The sequence below is a fragment of the Elephas maximus genome, chromosome 2 (genome assembly GCF_024166365.1).
Source record: "Elephas maximus indicus isolate mEleMax1 chromosome 2, mEleMax1 primary haplotype, whole genome shotgun sequence".
NCBI classification, from domain to species: domain Eukaryota; kingdom Metazoa; phylum Chordata; class Mammalia; order Proboscidea; family Elephantidae; genus Elephas; species Elephas maximus.
Window position 1 is genome coordinate 49,163,199 of NC_064820.1, and position 21,368 is coordinate 49,184,566.

General features: G+C 39.5%; 1 protein-coding gene across 3 annotated transcripts in view; it reads left to right on the forward strand.

The window, feature by feature from the left end:
• GHR (growth hormone receptor) overlaps positions 1–21,368 on the forward strand; it is a 346,262-nt gene that overhangs the window by 316,180 nt on the left and 8,714 nt on the right. For all 3 annotated transcript variants that reach the window (XM_049863072.1, XM_049863064.1, XM_049863056.1), the window contains exons 5-7: positions 1,293–1,465; positions 6,425–6,603; positions 16,635–16,800. In XM_049863072.1, coding sequence (XP_049719029.1) covers positions 1,293–1,465; positions 6,425–6,603; positions 16,635–16,800 — 518 coding nt within the window. The remainder of the gene's footprint in view (positions 1–1,292; positions 1,466–6,424; positions 6,604–16,634; positions 16,801–21,368) is intronic.

A 21,368-nucleotide genomic window follows, 5' to 3' on the forward strand; every position in this document is an offset into this window, starting at 1 on the left:
CAGGGAATTGCCTTTCCCAAAACTCTGACTTTCTTCCACGGAAAACTTTCTGGCATCTCCTTCCCATTCAACACGCAACCTGCTGGACTTTTAAGTCATCTGGGTAAATGACATTTTCTGTAGAGTGGGGTAAATGTGACTAACACAGTGGAGACATAGCTTTTCTGATTTATTCAATGTTCTCCAGGTATCCATTTATCCTCCATGATTTATTTTGTTTGTTCATTTGTTTTTATTTATCTGACCCAAGATACAGGAAAAATGAACTTGCTTTGTGTGTAGGACTGATTAGGACTTCCCCACAGAGTTTCCAAGGAGCAGCTGGTGGATTGAAACTGCAGACCTTTTGGTTATCAGCCAAGCTCTTAACCACTACACCACTAGGGCTCCATCTTAGTGTGACAGGGAGAAGAAAAAGCTCTAAGCCCTATTTTTCATAAATGTCACCAGTTATCCACACGTTTGAAATGTTCTTGTGGCTCTTCACGTAGCTAAGGAAAATAATCGGGAGCATTGGAAGAAGTTCAAGACATCGTAAACGTGGACACCCTTGGAGAGATGGACACAGGATGCAGAGGTTCAGAGTGGGGCGGGAGCTGATTTTCCACCTCTAAACCAGCCACGCCTCAATGTCACTCAGCCTGGGGCACACCATCAGCGTGCCTCCTCAGTTTCTTCCACCCTGAGTTAGGGAAACACCCAGGTTCAAAGACTCACTCTTCCCTGGGAATCTCTATAGTTTTGGGGTTGACTCCCTGCAGTGTTTTAATAAAGGAAAAAATATTTAACCTTCCTAAGCCCCTGAACCTTCATCTGTAATAATAAAGAACCTACCATAGCAATTGTTTAATTTAGGAGCTGGCACGTCACATGCAATCAAGGAATGGATGCTTTTACCATTGGCAGAGGTATCAAATGGTCCCCTAATGGTCTTTGGCAGGGGCGGATTGACCGTTAAGCAAGGTACACACCAGCTTACATTAAGCCAATATGTATGGGCTAACTTGTGTTTATTTACTAATCTGTAGTGATGTGGTGAATGATAGATGAAATTGTTCACCACAGATTAGTAACTACACACAAGTAAGCCCATGAGTAATGGGTAATCCAGCCCTGGCAGTCTCTGATGATATTGTCCACAGGTGTGATGCTTCCTGGAACTAGCAACACTAAAAAAAACTCCCTCAAGAAATATGTGTTACAATTTATGAAATCTAACAAGCACCTCATTTTGACTTAAGCTATGGCATGACTTTTTGGAATAATTCATCCTTTTTTACCCTCTATTTCAGGAGCACTCAAGAATGGACTCAAGAATGGAAAGAATGTCCTGATTATGTCTCTGCCGGAGAAAACAGCTGTTACTTTAATTCATCTTATACCTCCATTTGGATACCCTACTGTATCAAACTAACTGACAATGGTGGTACGGTGGATCAAAAGTGTTTCTCTGTTGAGGAAATAGGTAAATCACAGGTTTGTGTTTTACTTGACATGGCTTTAGATTAAATAAGTGGGGGAGTATCTGGTGTCCAAGTATGATCTAGTAGGAAGACTTTGTAATAGTGTTCTGTAGGCATATGGAGAACTCTTTTACAGGAGATAAGACCAGCTAATGAACAAGAGGAAAAGGGCAGGGTGAACTTAAATTGGCACTCACGTAAAACAACGTGGCTGTAACTGTTGCACAGAATAGAATGGGAGCCTTGCAGAGTCTTTTTCTATAAGAGGTCTTTAGAGCCGCTGCAAGGGACAAATTCAATGTACTCTTAAGGTCTCTTTTCTAACTTATTCGATATGATTATTATATTAAGATCTACTGAAATATACTGGCTGTTGCCCTCTATTATGGCTATAACAAAAGCTTAGATTGTCTTTATCACCAAGCGTAATAATTCTGGAATTTCACAGTTATAAAACAGCCAGAATCAATTAATCGATTTAAAGCCATGTTTACAAAATTTCAAAACAAACATTGGAGATAATCAGTGCAATAAACTGAGTAAAAGATACAAACAGATTATCTCTTGCCTTTCATGTAGACAGAAGGGGGAAAAAATAAAACAAAAAACAAGTATAATTGGACTACTTGCGTTTATACTGTAATAGTAAAAAATATACAATAAAATAGAGATAAATAAAGAAGGACTTTGAGTAGCTGAAATTGGTACCTCAAAATCTATCTACAAAAGCGCATTTGTTGCTTAGAGGAATGCCTCGTAGCTCCTCTCAGATGCGCTGTTCTACTATGTGTTTCCCAGGTCTCAGCAGCCAGAAGAGCCTAGAGAATGTGGCTAGAAGCTGCAGACAGAAACAAGTAAAATCTGACAGACGGAGGGAGAAAATTGAGAAAACTGTAATAAGCAGAAAGGAGAATCTGATTTCATAACTTTGAGAGACATGTATTCTCTAAGCATCCATGGATTAGCTGTTGAGCAGCCAAGTGGGGGTAGTAGTAAGAACACTTGTTCTAGACCTGTGTTCTAACCCTATCCCTGCCAAATTACCAGCCCCACTCGTTTACCTGGCTGACTTTCACTAAATGCCTGCCACATGCCAGACACTGTGCTGGTGTGGTGGCTCAGAATGAGTAAGATATGGTCAAATAGGGGAGTCAGACATGTTAACAAATAATTGCAATACAGAGTGGTAGGTGCCAGACTTTGTTGTTGTTAGCTGCCTTCAAGTCGGCTGAGTGAAACAAAACACTGCCTGGTCCTGTGCCGTCCCAATGTAGATCAGACTGTTGTGATCCACAGGGTTCTCACTGGCTGATTTTTGAAAGTAGATTGCCAGGCCTTTCCTCATAGCACATCTTAATCTGGACGCTCCACTGAAACCTGTTCAGCATCACAGCAACGTGCACACCTCCCCTGACAGACAGGCGGTAGCTGTGCATGAGGTACACTGGCCAGGAATCAAACCCGGTTCTGCAGCATGGAAGGCGAGAATTCTGCCACTGAACCACCAATGCTAAACTTAGGTGTGTGAGATGCATAGCAAGCTGAAGTGGTAGCTAAAGGAGAGAATGATCAACTCAGCCTGAAGGATGAGGAAAAGCTGCACAGAGGAGGTAACGCTTTAGTTAAAACTCAAAATGTGAGTGGTTGTTGCCAGGTGAACATGGCGGACTGTGCCTCCCTACAACAACTAACTTCCAAAAGTGAGAAATAGAACAGAATGTTCAAGGGCTCAGGAACAGTTGCATAGGTCAGCTAGAACAATCACCCGTGGTCTTGTGTGCTTTACAATGGAACCTGGACTTTATCTTACCGCCAAGAGGTAGTATGTGAGGATGTTTAAGCAGGGAAATAACTTGAAGATAGTAATAGTTAACACTTTCCCAAAGCATTTACCATATGCCAGATGTAACAACCATACAAAGTAGGTTCTGTTGTAATCCCCACTTTACTGATGGTGAAACTGAGGTGCAGAGCAGTCAAATGATTTGAGAAAGGTCACACAGCTGGTAGGTACAGCCAGGATTTGAACCAGGCAGCATAGCACCACAGTCCATGCTAAATTTCAAGGCTATACAGTACTACCTGTCATGTTACTAATCTTTCAGGGAAATTAATCTGGCTGCAGTATGGAGGGTACATTGGAAGAGGACAGACTAGAGGTACAGCGGTTAGAAGATTTTGTAATAATCAAGGCAAAAGATGGTAATGGACAGAATTGCAACAATAACAGGGGAGAGAGGGAACTGAAAGGGAAGGAGAGCAAAGAATTGAAGATGACCCTAATGGACCTTCAGAAAGATGTTAATCACTATAAGCTTCAGTTTCCTCATCTATTATATATTCTACTACCTCACAACACTATTCTTTGGATTTAAGGTAATAAATTAGTAAACCAAAAAAAAAAACCAAACCCAGTGCCGTCGAGTCGATTCCAACTCCTAGTGACCCTATAGGACAGAGTAGAACTGCCCCATAGAGTTTCCAAGGAGCGCCTAGTGGACTCGAGCTGCCAACCCTTTGGTTAGCAGCCATCGCACTTAACCACTATGCCACCAGGATTTCCAATAAATTAGTAAGACCTATATTATTCATTCAGTTCATTCAACAAATATGTATTGAGTCTCCTCTCCCTTGTGCCAGGCAGTGTTCTAGGTGCTGGAGACAGAAAATGCCGACATGGAATTTTTTCACAGTGGCAGTGGGATGAGCCAAAACTAGGAGGAAAAATAATGTGAGAAAGGAGAATAAGAGTGTTGGAAAGGTAGCAATTTTAAGTAGGGTTATCAGGGTTGGCCTCACTGAGTAACATTCGAGTAAAAAAGGAAATGAGAGAGTGATCATATATATCTGAGGAAAGGGTATTTCAGCAAGAGAGAACAGCAAGGGCAAAGGTCCTGATGCACCTCACACACTCAAGGAACAGCAAGGAAGAGTTGGCACAGTATAAGCAAAGAGGAGAGTGATAAGAGATAGAATGCCAGAGATAAGTGAGTCAAACCTATAGGACCACTGAAGCCATTGTAATGACTTTGGCTTTTATTGGAGTGAGATAGGAAGCCTTTGGAGGGTGATAAATATGAGTGATACGATCTAAGATGATCAAGTCCCAAGTCCCTCATATTGAGAATAGCCTGAAGGGAGGACAAAGACCCAAGGAGGAGACCAGTTTGGAGGCTAATGCAGGAAGCAATACAGGTGACAACTGTAATGGCTAGCTATGATCAGCTTACAGAGGTGCAGGTGATGAGAAGTGGTTGGATTCTATCTTGACAGTACAGCTGACGTAATGTGGGGTGACAAGAAAGAGATGAATCAAGGTAGAGTTCAGCATATTGATCCTTAGCTCTTGGAAGGATAGAGTCGCCATTAACAGAGAGAGAAGCTACAGAAGAGCAGCTTTTGGGGGAAAGACCAAGGGCTTGTTTTTTGGATATATTAAGTTCAAGATGCTTTTTAAATGTTTCAGAGGAGTTGTCAAGTAGGGCATACGGGTACGTGTATGGAAGTAAAGTAGAGGTTACCATTATACTTATAATGGTGGTGCTAAACCTTCTTAAATAAAACCCTATTCCATATCCTCTTTTTAGAAATGGAAAAAGAGAATTTTAAAGTGCAATATGAATAGTAAATTCTATAAAATTTTCTTTAAAAACATTTTTTATAACCTGGTCACTTAAAGGGTTGAACTTCAGTTATCAGGATGCTTCATTCCTCCAGGAAATCCAGAGGGTGAGATATCACTGCCATTACGTGGGCATTCATGGTTTAGCCATTTTGCAAATCCCTCTAATTTAGTCTCCAAAATGTAATCATGATTGGTCAAATTTGGACTCTCCCAATTTAAAAAAACAAATGAGAAGTGGTGTCCACTCCACAGTGGACAAGCAGCATGCGCCTCTATAATGAAGTTTCTTATCACTCTAGGTGAATACAAAAGTGTCCCTCTCTGGCCACCAGATTTTGACAGCCCCTTAAGAGTTCTTCACAGCATATGCTTGTAGCCTTATCTCTGATCAACTCTGGGAACCCAGACTTTGTCTAGGTGACCTTCTACATACAGCAGAAAAGAAAGTAAATTTCACTCTGTATCGGCAAGTGATTTTGAAAACCCTCAGTATTGAGACATGAATAACAATAATTTATCAGGGACCATCCATAATGTAAATTTAGATATAGTTCCTAGCTTCAGAATCCATATTTTTCTTCATCAACCCTGGGGAATTTGTGGTCTTTGGAGTCTTAATAAGTAGAATGCAACAGTTTGCCTGAGAATGTGCAGTCTATCTGTAGAGGCAAAGCAAAACACTATTCCAACTGTTCACAAGGCAGTTAAGTAAAAGAAAACACTGAATCATCACCATCTGAGTGTACAATCTCTTCCTTCTTACGTCTGAAGAAATGATCACATGTGTCTAGGAAGACAACAAAGCTAAGGGCATTTGCTGAATGTTCAGATGGATTGTATTAGTGCCAGTACAGAGATGAATAAGACAAAATCTTGCACTTGGGTCATATGCAGTTTGGAAGAAAAAAAGATTCCTCTACCCCTAATTCCAAAAGTTCTAAAAGAGCCACATGCTTAAATACTGTAGGTCTGTCTCTCTTTTCCTTTGGTTTTTCAGCTAAAATTAATTCCTGTGAAAAAAATTCCAAAGCATTAATACTATCGTAGCAAAAAAAGGTAAAACTTGGCAAGTCTTCTAGAAAGGTTATAGGTCGGATTTTACACTTAAAAAGGGATTTTTTATAGGATGTTTTTTCTTTTTTAAGCTAAATGCAGACCGTACTTAAGTAAAAAATGGTACTCTCTTATAAAATTAGAGTTATAATAATAGAAATATTAGAAGAATTTAGAGGATGATCAGTAAAAATGTATAAGGTAATTTGGTCTCTGGAATAAAGTATTCTGTTCATATCAATTGGTATTCCTTTGTGTGCTAATTCTCTATTTAAATGTACAGTGCAACCAGACCCACCCATTAGCCTCAACTGGACTTTGCTGAACATCAGTTTAACTGGGATTCATGCAGATATCCAAGTGAAATGGGAACCACCACCCAATGCAGATGTTCACAAGGGATGGATAGTCCTGGAGTACGAACTTCAATACAAAGATGTAAATGAGACCCAATGGAAAACGGTAAGAAGTCACTGCATCTCATATTTAAATCCTTTGACTTTTATTCTTTCCATTTCAACATTCCCTTTCATTTATAATTAGACTCTTTTTTTTAACCTTACTGCATGCCCATGATATCTGCTCTATAATTTCTTATTTGAATAAAACTGATCTAATTAGCACAGTATCATCTAGGAATTCTGTAAGATACAGATGTTTACATGGATAGTGTATGGAAGCCTATGGAAGGAAAGAAAAACTATTTGCCCAGCCGTACCTGGTGTCCAGTTGTCTTAGTTTCCTAGGGCAGCTTTGACAAAATACTACAAATTCTGTGGCTTATAAGAACAGAGATGTATTGTCTCACGGTTCTGGAAACTAGAAGTCCAAATCAGAGTATTGAATGTGTTGATTCCTTCTGAGAGTTTAGAGGGAGAAACTCTCCCATGTCTCTTTCCGAGCTTCTGCTAGCTCCAGTCACTCTTTGTCTTGCAGCTGCAGCGTCACATGTCATTCTTCCTCAGTCTCCTTGTCTCAGAGTATCTTCTGTTTTATAAGGACACCTCTCAGATGGGATCGGGAGCCACCCTACTCCTGTTTGACCTCTTGTTAACTTAACTGATAACATCTTCAGAGACCATATTTCCAAACAAGTTTATCTTCACAGGTACTGGGGGCTAGGACTTCAATGTCTCCTTATGGGGCACATGATTCAATCCGTAACACCAGTGTAACTTCAGAGCAAAATTGTAGACTCTGTCTTTGAGGAGTTGACTAAACATGGAAAGGGTTATGATCAAGATCAGCAGTGGCCTATGGCCAAATATTCCCCCATGACTTTAGTTGCTGCTACTCACAAGACCCAAGTCACAAGCTCTTAAGTGACTCCAGCAGGGCTTTTATCCCTTAGAGGTTTCAGAAAGATGTTTTGCTACATACCTCAAGGGAAAATCAAGCTAAGAGGCTCTTACATAGACAAGTAGAGAGCATGGAACTAGTTGACCTCTGAACCCCTCACAATAGTTCTCCTTGCCAAGTATTTGGGAATTCAACACTTGATAATTTCCACGTGGCACACAACAAGAAGAAAAACAAGATTACCATGCCGCTCCCAATATAGCTAATTCTAAATTAGTTTAACCACAGCCACAGCCCTGCTAAGCCAAGCGGTTTCTAGCCAGTCATCCAGTTATGCCCAGTAGCCTGGCACAGCCTCACTCCCAGAATTTTGAGACATAAGGCCCTGTCCAGTCAGTGACTGCTGGAAAAGAAGCCAATTTTGTCACTGGAAAAAAGTTAAGTTTAGAGCAGCTTTGAACAGTTACAATGCTGGGCTTTGAGAGTCTGTTTTCTGAATCATTTTAATTTAGATATCTGTTCTGTAACCTGGTACAAAAATGCCTGGTTGGGACAAGGATGCCCTTTATCACCACTCTTATTCAACATTGTGCTGGAGGTCCTAGCCAGAGCAGTTAGGCTAGAAAAGGAAATAAAGGGCATCCAGATTGGTAAGGAAGAAGTAAAAGCATCTGTATTTGCAGATGATACAATTTTATATACAGAAAAGCCAAAATAATCCACAAGGAAACTACTGGAACTAATAGAAGATTTCAGCAAAGTATCAGAATACAAGATAAACATACAAAAATGAGTTGGATTCCTCTACACCAACTTTGAAGAGGAAATCAATACTATTTATAATAGCCCCCAAGAAGATAAAATACTTAGGAATAAATCTAACCAGAAATGTAAAAGACCTATACAAAGAAAACTACAAGACACTACTGCAAGAAACCAAGAGAGACCTACTTAAGTGGAAAAACATACCTTGCTCATGGATCGGAAGACTCAACATTGTGAAAATGTCAATTCTACCCAAAGCCATCTATAGGTACGATGCAGTTCCAATTCAAATCCCAATGGCATTTTTTAATGAGATGGAGAAACAAATCACCAACTTCATATGGAAGAGGCCTCAAATAAGTAACACATTACTGAAAAAAGAAGAACAAAGTGGGAGGCCACAAACTACCTGATTTCAGAACTGTTATGACAGCCATGGTAGTCGAAATAGCCTGGTACTGGTACAGCAACAGATACACAGACCAATGAAACAGAACTGAGAATCCAGACGTAAATTCATCCACTGTAAGCAGCTGATATTTGACAAAGGCCTAAAGTCCATTAACTGGGGAAAGGACATTCGTCTATTTAACAAATGGTACTAGCCTAACTGGATACCCATCTGCAAAAAAATGAAACTAGACCCATACCTCACACCATGCACAAAAACTAACTCAAAATGGACCATTGACCTAAATATACAATCTAAAATGATAAAGATCACGGAACTAAAAATCAGGACAATGCTAGGAGCCTTAATACGTGGCATAAACAGAATACGAAACATTACTAACAATGCACAAACACCAGAAGGGACACTAGACAACTGGGGGCTCCTAAAAATCAAACACTTATGCTCATCCAAAAGCTTCATCATAAGAGTAAAAAGACAACCTACAGACTGGGAAAAAAAAAATTTGGCTACAACAAATCCAACCAGCATCTAAAATCTACAAGATACTGTAAAACTTCAACAACAAAAAAACAAATAAACCAATTAAAAATTGAGCAAAGGATATGAACAGTCACTTCACCAAAGAAGCCATTCAGGCAGATACCAGATACATGAGGAAATGCACACGATCATTATCCATTAGAGAAATGCAAAGCAAAACTTCAATGAGATACCATCTCACCCCAACACAAAATAATAAATATTGGAGAGGTTGTGGAGAGACCAGAACACTTACACACTGCTGGTGGGAATGTAAAATGGTACAACCACTTTGGAAGTTGATTTGGCACTTCCTTAAAAAGCTATATAGAACTACCATATGATCCAGCAATCCCACTCCTTGAAATATATCTTAGAGAAATAAAAGCTGTCACATGAATAGGTATATGCACACCCATGTTCATTGCAGCACTGTTCTCAACAGCAAAAAGATGGAAACAACCTAGGTGCCCATCAGTGGACGAATGGATAAACAAATTGTGGTATATTCACACAATGTAATACTATGCAACAATAAAGAACAACAATAAATCTGCAAAACATCTCATAACATGGATGAACCTGGAAGGCATTACGCTGAGTGAAATTAGTTGCGAAAGGAAAAATATTGTATGAGACCACTATTATAAGAACTCAAGAAAAGGTTTAAACACAGAAGAAAGCATTCTTTGATGGTTATGAGGGTGAAGAGGGAGGGAGGGGAGTATTCACTAATTAGATAGTAGATAAGAATTATCTTAGGTGAAAGGAAGGACAACACACAATACAGGGGAAGTCAGCACAACTGGACTAAACCAAAAGCTAAGAAGTTTCCTGGATACAACCAAATACTTCAGGGGACAGAGTAGCAGGGGCAGGGGTCTGGAGACCATGGTTTCAGGAGACATCTAGGCCAATTGCCATAACAAAGTTTATTAAGAAAATGTTCGGCATCCCACTTTGGTGAGTGGCATCTGGGGTCTCAAAAGCTGGCCAGCACCATCTAACATATATCAATTGGTCCCAACCCATCTGGACCAAAGGAGAAAGAAGAACACCAAAGACATAGGGAGAATATCAGCCCAAGAGACAGAAAGGGCCACATAAACCAGACACTCCATCAGCCTGAGACCAGAACTAGATGCTGCCCAGCTACCACCAGTGACCACCCTGACAGGGAATACAACAGAGAGTCCCTGACGGAGCAGGAGAAAAGTACGGTGCAAAACTCAAATTCTAGTAAAAAAAGACCAGACTTAATGGTATGACTGAGACTGGAGGGACCTGAGAAGACATGGCCCCTGGACTCTCTATTAACCCCAAACTGAAACCATTTCCGAAGCCAACTCTTCCGACAAAGATTAGACTGGACTATAAAACATAAAATGATACTCATGAAGAGAGTGCTTCTTAGCTTAGATAGATACATAATTCTAAAGGGGCAGCTCCTGTCCAGAGGTGAGATAAGAAGGCAAAAAGGGACAGGAGCTGGTTGAATGGACACGGGAAATCCAGGGTGGAAAGGAAGAGTGTGCTGCCACTTTATAGGGAGAGCAACTAGGGTCACATAACAATGTGTGTTTAAATTTTTGTATGAGAAACTAACTTGAAATGTAAACTTTCACTTAAAGCACAAAAAAAAAAAAACCAGGTTGGATGCTGAATCAAACAAGACTTTCTGAATCCAAGCTGCTGAGTCAGTCATTCACTCAGGCATTTATTCACCTAAGAGGTATTGAAATAACTACTGCGCATTAGGCACTGTGCTAGCAACAGTTCTCCAAGTGTGATGCACAGACCCCTGAGAGTTCCCGAGGCCCTTTCAGAGAGTCCACAAGGTCAAAACTGTTGTAATAATATTTAAGTATTATTTCTCTTTTTCACTGTGTTGCTGTTTGTACTGATGATGCAACAGTGTTAGTAGTAGAAGTTAGTAGTAGTAGTAAAACTACCGGTGCCTTAGCACAGATCAGTGCAGAGGCACCACAATGATTTGTCATTGTTAGTTGCTATTAAGTCAGCCCCCGACTCATGGTGACCCCATGCACAGTGGAATGAAATGGGGCTCAGTGCTGCACCATTCCCATCCCCAGTTGCAGATTAGACCGTTATGATCCATGGAGTTTTCACTGGCTGATTTTCAGAAGTAGATTGCCAGTCCTTTCTTCCTAGTCTGTCTTAATCTGGAAAAAAAAAATCTGGAAGCTCTGCTGAAATCTGTTCAGAATCTTAGTTTCCTACTGCTGTAACAAAAACACCACAAGTGGGTAGCTTTAAAGAACAGAAACTTATTTGCTCACAGTTTGGGAGGCTAGAAGTCCAGAATCAGAGCATGTCTCTAGGATGAGGTCCTGCTTTATCTATTTCAGCCTATGGTAGCCAGCAATCCTTGGTTCCTTGGCGATCTTCACATGGCATCTGTCTTCCCCTGTTTGTGCTTCCTTGTCTCTGTGTCTCTGCTGCTCCTTATAATTCAGAAGTGATTAGGTTTAGGACACACCCTATACTAAAATGGGCTCATTAACATAACAAAGAAAGCCCTGTTTCCAAATGGGATTACATACACAGACACAGAGATTAGAATTCCAACACATATTTTATGGGGACACTATTCAGTCCCTAACAGGGTCATAACAACATGCAAGCTTCCACTGACAGATAGGTAGTAGCTGTGCACGAGGTGCATTGATCAGGAATCGAAACTAGGTCTCCTGCATGGAAGGCGAGAACTCTACCACTGAACCACCAGTGCCCCCAATGCGTGAATCAGTATAGCGGCACCGCACTATGCTAGTAGTCAATGCATTCACAGTAAAGAAGGGGGAAAAAAAACCAGTTTCCCATGAGAATATCCTTGATGAAGCTGTAAAAATTAATTTTATGAAATCTCCTCCTTCCTATACACAGCTTTTTAACATTCTGTATGACACATGGGAAAAAGCACTTCTGTTGTATACTGAGGTGCTGATGGTACTAGTGGAATCTTGACAGCTGCCCAATGTTTGAAGACTTTCCTGATGAGATCAGTGGAAATATTAGCAAAAGCGATTTCTTATATTGGATAATAAAATGTGTGTATAATTAGAAAATCTGCATAACTCAGTGAACAAATATTTCCCAAATAACTGATACATAATGTTACAAAACCATGCATGGGGGAAAGCTCCATTCAAAGTACAAGATGGCCTGGTGGATTTTAATGTAACAGAGTACAAAAAGTTCACCGATAGCATTTCATATTCCACATTGCAAGTAACCTTTAAGAAACTTGTTGAGTTTGGTGCAGTGTTAAAAAGAGAATATCCACAATCACCTGAAAAGGCTTTTTTAAAACATTCCTTCCTTTTCTCACTATACATCTATGGGAGGCCAGATTTTATTCATAGACTCCAACCAGAACACCTCATTCTAACAGATTAAATGCAGAAGCAGGTATAAAAGTACAGCCATCTTCTATTAAGCTAGACATTAAAGAGGTTTGTAAAAATGTAGAACAATGCCTCTCATCTCATTATGCTTTTATGGTTTTGAAAATATAGTAATTTTTATAAAATATGTTTATGTTAACATAAAATCATTTTTATTACTTTAGTTAATCTTTCTAAATTTCTCCATTTCAATTTTGAACATGCTAAATAGTGATATATATAACCCATATAAACCAAGGTCCTTAGGATTCTCAATAATTTTTAAGAGTGTAAACGGGGCCCTGAAACAAAAAATTTTGACAACCACTGCCCTTGAAAAAACAAAGATGTAAGCAGAACTTTAGCATTCATGGATTTAATGAGCATAGTTTCAACCCTGAAAGTGCAGGCCATGTAGTATTACTCACTTAGCTGAGGCACAGAGATGAAATTCACACACTGAGCCTGGTGAATGGGAACACATGACTCACCTAATGGGTTGGTCAGGGCCGTATCCTAACCTGGCTTCATTGCACTTTTCATTGCATACCTGCTCTCATTAGGGGGTCAGTTAACTTTTACTTTACTTATCTTTTATTGGTGTAGTTTTATGTTGGTGGCGTTTATGTTGTTGTTAGCTGCCATCAAGTCAGCCACTTGATGCCATCAACTCACGGCAACCCAATGTGCTCAGACCAATGTGATCCATAGTGTTTTCCTAAGTTTGCTAATTTGGAAAACTCTCAGGGCAAAGTTGTCATAAATATCAAGGCACTGGGTTTTGATCATATAAGGGGAAGCCTGGTGGTACAGTGGTTAAGCGCTCAGCTGCTAACCAAAAGGTCAGCAGTTTGAACCCACCAGCCGTTCTGAAGGAGAAAGATATGGCAGTCTGCTTCCATGGAGATTTACAGCCTTTGAAATCCTATGGAGCAGTTCTACTCTGTCCTACAGGGTCACTATGAGTTCAAATTGACTCGACGGCAACAGATTTGGTTTTTGATTTTATCATATGAGAAACAACCTCTTCCCCAAAGAAGCTCACAATATGAGCATAGGTGTCATAAGTAAAAAAGGAAAAGGAATTCATAAGTACAGAGGAAAAAAACCTGGAGTTTGTTACTGTGTCAGGAATTCATGACACCAATTCACAATATTGAATTTGGTATTATTGTGCCAATTTTTTTTTAATAAATACATTTTGAATATAAAAGTAACACTAATGACCATATATTTGCATAAAACTATTTACCCTCGTGGCTTAACAGTTAAGCATTCAGCTGCTAACTGAAAGGTTGGGGGTTCGAACCCACCAGCCCCTCCACGGGAGAAAGATGTGGCAGTCTGCTTCCTTAAAGATTACAGCCTTGGAAACCCTATGGGGCAGTTCTGCTGTGTCGTGTAAGGTCTGAGTGAGTTAGAATTGACTCTACTGCACAAAGCAAGAACTACTAAACCAAGTGAAGAATTTATGGTTTCTAAAGACTTGCAGTTATGCTAAAGACATGCAATTATTTATAATGTATGAACCACCTATTGAGCACCTAGTGTATATCTAGTATTGCACTGGGCTTTGGAAATACAAAGATTAATTAAAGCATTGTTCTGCTCTCTGGGAATTACAGTGTAATGTAAAACACTGTGTAATTAAATTTGAACAGGGAAATATAAGAATATAAGATGTGTATTATATGGCAAGGGACCGTTTGGCACAGTGATTAAACACTCGGCTGCTAACTGAAAGGTTGGCAGTTCGAACCCATGAGTGGCTCCACAGGAGAGAGATGTGCAGTCTGCTTCCATAAAGATGTACAGCCCTGAAAACTCTATGGGACAGTTCTGCTCTGTCCTGTAAGGTCTCTATGAATCAAAAACAACTCGACATTAATGGGTTTGGTTTTTTAATTATCTAGGCAGAGTGGAGTGGGGGAACATGCTGGGAAAGATGTCAGCATATCAGCAATAATTGCACTGAGGATTGCACAAGGAATACTGCACCTAGGCATTTCTATATGCCACGGTTTAGTGCAGGTGGTAGGAGCCATGTGAGCAAATTTGAGTTTGGTGTGGCTGGTGTGTATGTTTGAGAGAAGATGAGAAATGAGATTGGAAGTGGGGTCAGAGGTTGAATCACTGTGGGCCCCATTTTGGTTTTGTTATCAGTGAAATCTGCAAAGAAATAATATTGGTGACGATAACAGAAATAGGAATTAGAGTTTCAAGAATGCTTTAAAAATATTTTGAGAAAAATAATTAAATAAGTCTAATATTCAGAACCCTGCCTTAAAGAAATCATTTCAGGCCTGCATGTCGTCCATATATTATGAGGCTCCCAGAGAAGATGCCAGACCCTTCATGTACACATGGGAGAAAAGAGGTACTTTGTGAATAGAAACTAACTGAGGTGAAAGGAAAATGTGTTTTAGAAGGTGAAGGCCAAGCTTCTAACTTAATGAAATATTGGGAATTTTATTTATGTGAAAAATCCGTGCTGTCAAAAAAGTGAGTGTTCCAAGGTTTCTATAAACAGGAACAAAATATATGAAAAGCAAGTGTTGAATACCTGCTTTGACTGTTTGACTTAGAAACATCATTATTTGTTGGGTCTACCTCTTTGATGGCAATATGTCTTAAAAGTCTAATAGTCTCACCCAATCATTCCCTGGGGAGGTAGAGGACTATTCCAACTTTAAGGGTTATGAGGCCTGATTTCATTACCAAAGGGCTCCAGTGACTTTTCTTTGCATGTTTTGAATACCAAACTATTTTGAAGTAGTGTTTAAGCTTTCTGGAGTCCCTGGTTGGTGCAAATGGTTAACGCACTCAACTGCTAACTAAAAGGCTAAAGGTTAGAGTCCACCCAGAGATGCCTCAGAAGAAAGGCCTGGAGATCTACTTCTAAAAAATCCACCATTGAAAACTCTGAGGGGCATAGTTCTACTCTGACGCAGGAGGTCACCACAAGTCAGATGCAGCTTGACAGCAACTAGTTTTTTCAACTTTCTAGAACAAGCAGATTAGATGTAGTTGCTTCTAATAAAATTACTTGAAAGCTCAATTAAGACCAACAGTTTTCCTAAGACCTTTTCCAATTCTGTAACTATATGCATGAATACCCAGAGTTTCTAAAGAATGCAGATATATAACTTGCTTATGTCTAGTTGTTTTGGTGTGGAAATATGTTTATCTGTTCTTAGGTCTTCCTCCAAACAAAATTATAGTATCCCACAGGGCAAGCAACCCATTTGTAGTCTTCTTCATGGGTATTTTTTTTTTTTTTGTACTTTAGATGAAAGTTTACAGAAGAAACTGTCTTCTTATTAAATAGTACACATATTGTTTTATGACATCAGTTACCAACCCTACAACATGTCAACACTCTCCCTTCTCAACCTTAGGTTCCCCATTACCAGCCTTCCTGTCCCTTGCTGCCTTCTAGCCCCTGCCCCAGGGCTGGTCTGCCCCTTTAGTCTCATTTTGTTTTATGGGCCTGTCCATCTTTGTCTGAAGGGTGAACCTCAGGAGTGACTTCTTTACTGAGCTGATAGGGGGCCATACTCTCAGGGTTTCTCCAGTCTCCGTCAGGCCAGTAAGTCTAGTCTTTCTTTTTGAGTTAGAATTTTGTTCCACATTTTTCTCCAGCTCTGTCCAGGACCCTCTTATCGTGATCCCCGTCAGAGCAGTCAGTGGTGGTAACCAGGCACCATCTAGTTGTACTGGACTCAGTCTGGTGGAGTCTTCTTTATAGTTTTGCCATTCTTCCTAATAATTCTATTGTGCTTTGATCTTAATAGAATATCTCACAGCCTGGTTTAAAGATATAGCTGTATTTCTTGAAGCAAGTCTATTTTATCTTTGAGTTTATACCAAAATAAATTTGAGGACTTTTACCCATTTAACAAAATGATTCTTTACAAAATTATTTCCCTTGATCTACTTTTAGACAGCAAACTCCCCCACTGCATTTTAAAATATGACCCACATTACTGAAATTCATTTTGACTTCAGATGGGAGAACACCTGCTAGAGTTTACCATGTTGAGTTGTTGACTACCTAGCCAATAAGCTCTTGTATTTTGTTTTGAAAGATGGACCCTGTATTGTCAACATCAGTTCCGGTGTACTCGTTGAGACTGGATAAAGAATATGAAGTGCGTGTGAGATCCAGGCAAAGAAACTTTGAAAAATATGGCGAGTTCAGTGAGGTGCTCTATGTAACACTTCCTCAAATGAGCCCATTTGCATGTGAAGAAGGTAAAAAAAAAAAAAAAAGATTAAAATGGTAGCCAATGTGGCTTTTGTCAATATAGAGTTGATGCATCCATATACTGTTGGGGTGTTGTCCAGGTCAATACACGTTAACATCAAATGTCAGGGTAGGAGACCTTGAGCCCACTATCTGTAATAGTTATTATCCATTGCAAAACCAGAAGGAGGGTATCTTTTCTAAATTACTTAGTTCAGAAAAAATCCTGAGGTAGATTGGAAGTTTAGAGAGAGAAAGATACACTAAAAAATTAACAGTGGTTATCTCTGGATGGTAGAATTTTGAGTGATTCTTTATGTATATATTAATTTTTTTACAATGAGTTTGTCTTGCATTATACTCAGAAAAATGTTTTTCTGGTGCCTTGGAAAGAAATTCTATATCTATATGGATGGATGGATATGTGGCATCTAAGAGAAAGCCTAATGTTGAGTAAGCATAGGTAGTCAATGGAGAGAGTTACCGGTTTTAGGAAGTTTAAGTGTAACTGTTACCTAGAGGAAGACTTAATAAGTAGTATGCCAGTTCTGCTCAAGGGCATCATGGAACATTTGAAGACCCTGTATAGGAGAACTACAAAGATGATTAAAGGTTAAAAAAAGTGAGACCTATGAATTCAAAATAAAAGAATTAAATCTTTCATATAAGATAATTAAATTCTAAATTAAGAAGCCTGCTTAATATTGAGCAGGTAAGTGTATAAAGTGTTAGGACTCAAAAATGGGAATTGGCTACAGCCCATGTCCACTTAACAAAGAAGGCTTCCAGTGTCACAGGAGGAGTTGAAGTTTGTTAATGAAACAATCATAAGATACAGAGAAATTTGTATTTCTGCATTTATTGTACAAGTAGAATCTCATGATGCTAACTTGTACTGACATGAAAATTTCTGTAGCACCATTTTTTCTAAACTCCAGTTAATAGGACTGCTTGTTTCAAGTAGTATTTGATGTAATTCTGGTTTTAAGAGTACAATTGCCACACAAACTTTAAACTTATTGTGATGGTATTTAATTTACTTAACAAGGATTTTTTTTTTTTAAGTGGCTTTTCCTTCTGTGTTTAAAAAAAAAAAAAAAAAACTATAGCTTTATGTTATGTTCCTGAATTGGTATAAAATTATAGATACCACAAGATAAAAAAATGATATTTTCTCTCCCTCTAATTCTTTAAAACCAAAACCAGACTCATTGCTGTTGAGTCGATTCTGACTCATAAAGACCCTATAGGAGAGAGTAGAACTGCCCCATAGGGTTTCCAAGGAGCACCTGGTGGATTCAAACTGCCAGCCTTTTGGTTAGCAGCCATAACTCTTGACAACTGCACCACTAGGGCTCCCTAATTCTTTACAATACTCATAATATTTCCATGGGGAATTTTAATAACTATTGTTAAATAAAAGAGTATTATGACATAAAGGCCTACTTTTATTAAAGCAACATTAAGGTAAGTTCCAAATATCTTTTTTATTAAAAAGCAATTAGCCTCTGCCACTGTAGTAAGAATACTGGGAAATAGCCACAAGGTGGCCAGTAGGCCCTTGTTCTTAAGAAATGAAATAGACATCTTTTTTAACAAATTCCCCCAAGTCTAATACAAAATATACTGAAATATGAAGATGGGAGCCCTTCAGTTATCATTTTTTACCAAAGGATTTTTTTTTAAGTCGTAAAACATGTGCTCTGCATGTCTAAGAAGTTTCACTCATGATATTTAAATAAAAACTCTGCCCCCATCTTTCTGATAGATCTTCAATCTGAGGATCTACTTCTTCAGTAAATGTAGAAATATAAATGGTGGGATATATTTTATATATATATGTATATATACACATACATACATATATACATTTTATGTATGTAAAACCAAACCCATTGCCATCGAGTTGATTCTGACTCATAGCAACCCTATAGGACAGAGTAGAACCACCCCACAGTGTTCCAAGGAGTGGCTGGTGGATTCGAACTGCTGACCTTTTGGTTAGCCGCCAAGCTCTTAACCACTGCACCACCATGGCTCCATAGATAGATAGACAGACAGACAGACAGGCAGGCAGGCAGGCAGGCAGACAGACAGACAGACAGATAGATATGTTGTTGTTGTTGTTAGGTGCCATTGATTTGGTTCCAACTCATAGCGACCCTATGTACAACAGAACGAAACACTGCCCGATCCTGAGCCATCCTTACAATTGTTGTTATGCTTGAGCTCATTGTTGCACCCACTGTGTCAATCCACCTCCTTGAGGGTCTTCCTCTTTTCCGCTGACCCTGTACTCTGCCAAGCATGATGTCCTTCTCCAGGGACTGATTCCTCCTGACAACATGCCCAAAGTATGTAAGACGCAGTCTCGCCAACCTTGCCTCTAAGGAGCTTTCTGGCCACACTTCTTCCAAGACAGATTTGTTCCTTGTTTTGACAGTCCGTGCTATATTCAATGTTCTTTACCAACACCACAATTCAAAGGCATCAACTCTTCTTTGGTCTTCCTTGTTCATTGTCCAGCTTTCACATGCATATGATGCAATTGAAAATACCATGGCTTGGGTCAGGCACACCTTAGTCTTCAGGGTGACATCTTTGCTATTCAACATCTTGAAGAGATCCTTTGCAGCAGATTTGCCCAATGCAATGCGTCTTTTGAATTCTTGACTGCTGCTTCCATGGCTATTGATTGTGGATCCAAGTAAAACGAAATCCTTGACAAGTTCAACCTTTTCTCCGTTTATCATCATGTTGCTCATTGGTCCAGTTGTGAGGATTTTTGTTTTCTTTATGTTGAGGTGTAATCCATACTGAAGGCTGTGGTCTTTGATCTTCATTAGTAAGTGCCTCAAGTCCTCTTCACTTTCAGCAAGCAAGGTTGTGTCATCTGCATAACGCAGATTGTTAATGAGTCTTCCTCCAATCCTGATGCCCCATTCTTCTTCATATAGTCCAGCTTCTTGTATTATTTGTTCTGCATACAGATTAAATAGGTGTGGTGAAAGAATACAACCCTGACGCACACCTTTCCTGACTTTAAACCAATCAGTATCCCCTTGTTCTGTCCCAACAACTGCCTCTTGATCTATGTAAAGGTTCCCCAAGAGCACAATTAAGTGTTCTGGAATTCCCATTCTTCGCAGTGTTATCCATAGTTTGTTATGATCCACACAGTCGAATGCCTTTGCATAGTCAATGAAACACAGGTAAACATCCTTCTCATATTCTCTGCTTTCAGCCAGGATCCATCTGACATCAGCAATGATATCCCTGGTTCCACGTCCTCTTCTGAAACCGGCCTGAATTTCTGGCAGTTCCCTGCCAATATACTGCTGCAGCCGTTTTTGAATGATCTTCAGCAAAATTTTGCTTGTGTATGATATTAATGATATTGTTCTATAATTTCCACATTCAGCTGGATCACCTTTCTTGGGAATAGGCATAAATAGGGATCTCTTCCAGTCAGTTGGCCAGGAAACTATCTTCCATATTTCTTGGCATAGACGAAGGAGCACCTCCAGCGCTGCATCTGTTTGTTGAAACATCTCAATTGATATTCCATCAATTCTTGGAGCCTTGTTTTTTGCCAATGCCTTCAGAGCAGCTTGGACTTCTTCCTTCAGTACTGTCATCGGTTCCCGATCATATGCCACCTCTTGAAATGGTTGAATATCGACTAATTCTTTTTGGTATAATGACTCTGTGTATTCCTTCCATCTTCTTTTGATGCTTCCTGCATCGTTTAATATTTTCCCCATGGAATCCTTCACTATTGCAACTCGAGGCTTGAATTTTTCTTCAGTTCTTTCAGCTTGAGAAATGCTGAGTGTGTTCTTCCCTTTTGGTTTTCCATCTCCAGCTCTTTGCAGATATCATTATAATACTGTCTTCTCGAGAGGCCCTTTGAAATCTTCTGTTCAGTTCTTTTACTTCATCAATTCTTCCTTTTGCTTTAGCTGCTGGACACTCAAGAGCAAGTTTCAGAGTCTCCTCTGACATCCATCTTGGTCTTTTCTTTCTTTCCTGTCATTTCAAAGACCTCTTGTTTTCTTCATGCATGATGTCCTTGATGTCATTCCACAACTCGACTAGTCTGCGACGGTCACTAGTGTTCGATGTGTCAAATCTATTCTTGAGATGGTCTCTAAATTCAGGTGGGATATACTCAAGGCCATATTTTGGCTCTCGTGGACTTGCTCTCATCTTCTTCAATTTCAGCTCGAACTTGCATATGAGCAATTGATGGTCTGTTCCTCAGTTGGCCCCGAGCCTTGTTCTGACTGATGGTATCAAGCTTTTCCATTGTCTCTTTCCACAGATGTAGTCAATTTGATTTCTGTGTGTTCCATCTGGCTAGGTCCATGTGTATAGTTGCCATTTATGTTGGTGAAAGAAGGTATTTGCAATGAAGAAGTTGTTGGTCTTGCAAAATTCTATCATTCCATCTCCGGCATTGTTTCTATCACCAAGGCCATATTTTCCAACTACTGATCCTTCTTTGTTTCCAACTTTTGCATTCCAATCGCCAGTAATTATCAATGCATCTTGATTGCGTGTTCGATCAATTTCA